The sequence below is a fragment of the Myotis nattereri genome (assembly GCF_964212035.1).
Source record: "Myotis nattereri genome assembly, chromosome: 6".
NCBI lineage: Eukaryota > Metazoa > Chordata > Mammalia > Chiroptera > Vespertilionidae > Myotis > Myotis nattereri.
In genome coordinates this window covers 99,549,777-99,555,776 of record NC_138081.1, presented here as the reverse complement: position 1 = coordinate 99,555,776, position 6,000 = coordinate 99,549,777, and the positions used below count along the sequence as shown (strand labels likewise).

The window sequence follows — 6,000 nt, the reverse complement described above, 5'->3', positions numbered from 1 at the left end:
GGACCTTGTCCCGCCGGGGTGGCCGGACCCTGGCCCTGCCCTCGTCCTCCCCCAGCCAGGAGCTCCCCACAGCACCCCGTCTTGGGAAGCCGGCAGCTGGGTGAGTTTGGGGTCCGTGCGCCCCAGCTGTGGCCGGACAGGGGGAGGGCCCGTCATGTGGTGGCTCACGTGGCCGTCCGTCCAGGTGGACGCAGACCATGGCTGCTGGGCCCGCCCTGCCGTCCTGACCGCTGTCCCCTGCAGGAGCAGCCCTGGCCGGAGAGATGGCCGCGGAGGGCAGGGACGTGCTGGTGCTGCTGCCCACGCGGGAGCGGCTGCGGCTGGTCGTGGGGGTGAGCGCTGGGGCGGGGCTGGCTGGGGGGCCGTGGGGTGAGCGCTGGGGCGGGGCTGGCTGGGGGATCGTGGGGGTGAGCGCTGGGGAGGGGCTGGCTGGGGGGCCGTGGGGTGAGCGCTGGCACGGGACTGGCTGGGGGATCGTGGGGGTGAGCGCTGGGGAGGGGCTGGCTGGGGGGTCGTGGGGTGAGCAGGGGCCGTGGGGGGCCATGTGCTCATTGCCCTCCCCCCCCCCCACTGGATCCTGTCACATTGTTGTTGGTCCTCACCTGAGGGTGGTTTCCCATTGACTTTTAGAAAGAGAGGGAGGGAGGGAGGGAGGGAGGGAGGGAGGGAGGGAGGGAGGGAGAGAGACATGGATGTGCTTCCACACGTGATCCAACCTGCATGCCCTTGGCCAGGACTCAACCGCTCAGCCCTGCTCTCAGGAGGGGCCTGCGATGGGCGGGGTGTCAGGGCCCAGCAGGGGCTCCGGGGGCCACCACAGTCCACACCTGCCAGCCCGGGGTGGAGCGATCGCCCCTGATGAAGGCGGGCCCCCCCCCCCCCGCCAGGTTCTCACAGGCTGCGAGGGGGGGGGGTGGCGGGGGGGGGGGCCTGGTCTTCAGTCACCAGGACCTGAGCGCTGGCTGCGGTCATGGGAACAGCCTGCCAGCCCCCTCCCCTCCTGCCCTGAGCCGCCCCCTCTTGCAGGTGCAGGCCACGGGGGGGGAGCTGTTCAGGCAGGTGTGTGACGAGGCCGGCATCAGGGAGCCCCACTTCTTCGGCCTCTGCGTGGTCAGAAGTGAGTCAGCTCTGCCCTCGGACCCTGACCTCCGACCCCACCGGGGTCGAGTCTGAGGGATCGTTCCTGCTCTGCCGGCCCCGGGAGCCCCGTCTGCTCCCAACTCCCGCTTCCCGGCCCCTGGCTGCTCGGTACCCGGCACCGCCTCCGCCCTGGGCTGGCCTGGCGGGACCCGGGGTCCCTGCAGGAGCCGGGCCCCCTGTGCACGCGTCGCCTCCCACCAGGACGCGGCCCCTGCCCGGGTCGGAGCGGAGGCTCTCTGATTTCAGACGTGGCTTCCGGGCCTGAGCGGCCGGTGTCGCGGCAGCAGCTCCTCCCTCTCTGCTCCCCCTTTCAGACAACGAGTACCTGTTCATGGACCTGGAGCAGAAGCTCGGCAAGTACTTCTCCAAGGACTGGAGCCGGGAGCGGCCGGAGGTGCGAGGGCTGGGCGGGGTCCCGCTCTGCCCCGGCCGCCCCAGGTGGCGCCCGCTGCCTCTCGTCCCGGTGCGTCCAGAGGGCAGCCAGCGGGCGGGCGGCCCGGCTGCTAAGACCCGAGCTGAGCGCGTGGCAGGCGACTCCTGGCGCCGTCCACGCTCACCGTCCGCGTGGCCCTCTGCTCGCCCCCACAGGGCAGGAGGTCCAGGGCCCCCTTTGTGGCCTTCCTCCGGGTGCAGTTCTACGTGGAAGACGGGCGGCTGATCAGGTACGTGCAGGCCGCAGGGGTCCCCAGAGCGTGGAGGCCCCGCGGGCCAGACTGTCCTGTCGAAACCATGGGGCTGCGACCTTGGGGCACAGCAATCCTTCGTGACGGGTCCGTGAGGCCGCGTGAGAAGCGTGGGGCTGTCAGGCGGGTGGGTTTGTTCTCCGGGCGGGTGCGGGCAGGCACGGTGGGTCTGAGGTCTCTGCGTCCGGGGCAGCGGAGCCGCCCTCACCCACCCGCCCCCTCCCAGCACCCGGACGGGCCGGCACCTGTACTACTGCCACCTGCGGGAGCGGGTGCTGCGGTCCCAGGGCACCCACTGCGAGGAGGCCTACTTCCTGCTGGCGGCCTACGCGCTGCAGGCCGACCTGGGCAACCACCGGGCCCGCGCCCACGTGGGGCGCTACTTTGAGCCCCAGGCCTACTTCCCGCAGTGGGTGAGGTGTGGCGTGGGGGGCGGCCGTGGGGGGGCGGCGGGTGGTGGGGCGGCCGTGGGGGGGCGCGGTGGGGCGTGGGGGTGGGGATTGCCGGGGCGGGGGGCGGCCGTGGGGGGGCAGGAGGGCCTCACGGCCTCTGCTCTGTGGCCAGATCATCGCCAGGAGGGGCAGCGCCTACCTCCTCAGGCACGTGCCTGCCCTGCACCGCGAGCAGCGGGGCCTGCACCCCGGGGAGGCCGAGCTGCGCTACATCCGGGAGGCCTGCCGGCTGGAGGACGTGCCCGTCCACTTCTTCAGGCTGTTCAAGGTCCCGCCAGCGCCGCGGGGAGAGGGGGCTCAGGCCCGTGGCTGCCCCGGGTGGGGGGGGGGGCAGATGCGTGGCCACGGGGTGGGTGACACTGGCCCCGGGACCGGGACCCTCAGTGTGCGGGTGGCCCTCGTGGTGGAGCTGCTCCTGGCGGCGTGGCCTGGCCCCGGGAGCAGTCGCCGCAGGGAGGGCCCGTGTCCACGTCTGGGAACCAGCCAGGGAAGTGCTCTCCCACAACGAGGCCGCCCCACACTGAGCCGGGACAAGGGGCTGCGGGGCAGACGTCCACCGTTCTCCTGCCGTGTCCCTGCTGCGCGTGTCCCAGGCACTGCTCTCTGGGGAGTGAGGACGAGGCCCGTCAACGGGCAGAGCAAGTCAGAGAGAGGAGGCAGGAATGGGGTCCGGATCTTGCCTCCAGGGAGGGAAACGGAGGGGCTGGGGGACCCTGCTTGTCCCTGGGGAGCCCCCTGACTTCCCATAAGGGGTCTGACCTCTGACATGGGTGTCCTTTTAGGATAAGAAGGAAGAAAGACCTACCATTGTCCTGGGACTGACCCTCAAAGGAATGCAGGTCTATGAGGTGAGGGGTGGAGCCCCCAGAGACACCCCCCCCCCAGGGCTGGTGCCCCTTCGCGGGCTGACCCGGCCCCTGTGCCCTGCAGGAGGTGAACCACACTCCGCAGCTGCTCCAGGACCTGCCCTGGCCCCGCATCGGGAAGCTGGCCGTTCTGGTACGAGTCTGCCGGGTCTGGTTGAGGGGGGACGGGTCTCAGCCCCCGGGGCCCAGGGGAGCCTGGCTGACGCTTGTCCAGTGTCAGCCATTTACCGGGCACTCCGTCCTCCACCGTCCCGGCGCGGTGCCCAGGCTGGCGCTGTGCAGCGGGCGTGAGACCACCCCACCCTGGACGGCTGTCCCGCTGGCCCCCGACAGCTCTGGCTCCCAAGGGGGTGAAATAAAGAGAACGAGGAGGAGGCAGAGACGCATGGCCGGCCAGCCGGCTTCCAGACACCCCCCCCCCCCCGCCCACGTCCCAGCCCCTCAGGCCCCGGGACCAGCACTCGGGGCGAAGGGCCAGTGGGCTCTGAGGCCTGGGGTCCGTCCAGGGACGTGCATACCCCCCCACCCCCCAGGGGAGTGTCTGGACTTTTCATAACCTCGAGCGGCGCCCCGCTTGCCTGTGCCTCTAAACGCACACGTGCCTGTGGGATTAGATGTGCCAACAGGAACCATGGCCGCCGCCCAGGGTGGGTCTGGCCGCCGGCTCACACGCTGCCCCTGTGGTCCTGGTCCTTGTCGATCCACCTCCTCCTTCTCCAGGGGAAGAAGTTCAAGATCCGGCCGGACGGGCGGCCCGCGGCCCGCAAGCTGGAGTTCTACACCGGCTGCGCTGTCCGCTCCCGCCACCTGCTGCGCCTGCTCCGCGCCAGCCACCAGCTGCACCTGGCCCTGCGGCCCGCGCTGGCGCAGCTGCGGCTGGAGGAGGCGCGAGGTGGGCGCGCCCTCCCCCCCCTGCACCCCCCACCTCCACCCCGGGCCCTGTCATCTCCGGGCCTGGGGCGTGGGCGTGGCCTCCTGGCGGGCGTCCCCCCAGGAGGATCTGGTCAGCGGGTGGTGATCCCCTCCTCCCGCCCCCGGTGGGGAGCCCAGTGCAAGGGGGGGCCGAGGGGTGCGAGTGCATGAGCGCGTGTGTGCGTGCATGTGCCTGTGTGTGTGCATGCATGTGCACTCCTGCTCGCGTGTGTGGCTGCTCAGCGGTCCCTCACAGACATGATGTGAGCTCCCGGCCCTGTGTGGGTTCACCAGTTGTGACACATCCGACCGGTGGCCCGGCTGTCACCGTGGACAGGCAGAGCCCCGGTCTCCGGCAATCCTTCCCCCCACGCACTGCGTCTCCCGGGGCCTCCATCAGCCGAGGCGGCACCTCCATTCCCAGCGCTCACATCGGCTTCCCTGCCGCCCTTCCCTGCAGAGAAGAAGTGTTACCGGGAGACGTACATCAGCGACACGCCGGAGCTGGGCCTGCGCCCCGCGGGCCACCGGGACAGCGGGGACAGCAGGGGCAGCGCCCAGCAGCTCCCCCACCGCCTCTCACTGCTCTCGGCCGACAGCCACGGCAGCTCCCACGCGTCCGGCGTGGAGCCTGGGGAGATGTCAGTGGACGAGCCCTCCGGGGCCACAGCCCTCCCCGGGGAGGGGGCGTCCTGCGGCTCCAGCCTCAGCCCCAGCAGCGGAGACACAGCGGGTGGCAGTGGAGGCCGGCCCGGGCCCGAGGGGGACACGCAGGACCCGGGGCACCGGGGGAGCGGTGAGTGAGCGCTCCACCAGCCGAGCAGGGTCGCTGCGCGGAGGCAGGACCGCGGGGCCGGGGCTGGGACAGGAGGGGCCTGTGGTGGTGGCGGTGGCGGTGGCGGTCCTCCGTTCTCTGTGCCGCTGGCCGCAGAGGCCTCGGCGCGCAGGACCCCGCCGGCCACACCCTCCTTTAGGTGGGCGGCGCGCGCACAGGTTCCTCCCCTCGCACCTGCCCTGGCTTCAGTCACAGTCCCCACAGCGGTGACCAGTCACCACGGCGGGGCCTCGCCAGCGGCTCCCTGGGCTCAGGGCGCTTCCGCCGTGGGTCCTGGGGTGTGTGCCCTAAAGTGGTGACTGTGGGGACCAGCCTCAGGGCCTGCCCTCCCAGGGCCACCTGGGGTCACCCAGTCACCCAGGCCCACCCAGGGTCACTCAGCACCACCAGGGCTGCCGGGGGCCAGGCAGGTCCACCAGGCCCCCAGGGCACCCGGGGTTGGAGGGTTTGGGGCAGCCGTCCACCGGGGCCAGAGCTGTCCGCCTGCTCACACCCCTCCCTCCCTTGCAGCCTCTGGCCCCCGGGCGGTGGTGCGGGTCACGCTGATCAGCATGCGGGGCTGGAGCACCGAGAACCTACACCAGGTACGCCCCGACCCCCGTGGCCCAGTCCACCCATGGGCCCAGCGTCTCCCTAGGCCCATAGGAGGGTCCTGGGCAGAGACCCCGGAGCCAGAGCCTGGCGGGCGGGGGGGTGGGGGGGGGGTGGGGGCGGGTTCCCTTGGCCTCAGCGCCAGAGTGAGCCCTGGGCCTGCAGCGCGGGGTCCTCTCTGGCCGTGTGCTCAGCGCGGCCCTGTCCACCTGCACCACCACCGTCCCCGACTGTGGGTGCCCACGGGGGCGGGGGCACCTCCACCTGCAGGAGCAGGAGGCCAGGCCAGGGGTTCCGGGTGCCCAGGCGGGGGGGCGGGGGACAGGGGGGTCCAGGCCTGGCTGGGAGCTGGCCTGGGGGAGATGCCCTGGGAGGAGGAAGGACGTGGAGGGAGAGAGAAGCTGGCCAGAGACCGGGGTGGGGTCTGCCCGCGTGGCTGGGGCGCCGCCCCGGGTCTCTGAGGTCAGGCCTCCCGGACTGAGCAGGTGGCCCCGTCCGGCCTGTGGCTGAGAGCAGCTCAG

General features: G+C 72.2%; 1 protein-coding gene across 1 annotated transcript; it reads left to right on the top strand.

Moving 5' to 3' along the window:
* Positions 1-263: 263 nt before the first annotated feature.
* Positions 264-4,707, top strand: FRMD1 (FERM domain containing 1; the record flags this gene model as incomplete). Its single annotated transcript, XM_081093583.1, has 10 exons — positions 264-332; positions 1,027-1,117; positions 1,455-1,534; positions 1,729-1,802; positions 2,050-2,236; positions 2,388-2,543; positions 3,058-3,123; positions 3,206-3,274; positions 3,862-4,033; positions 4,514-4,707. Coding segments are annotated over 10 exons (1,158 nt in total), but the record flags the coding sequence as incomplete, so codon positions are not given.
* Positions 4,708-6,000: the final 1,293 nt, after the last annotated feature.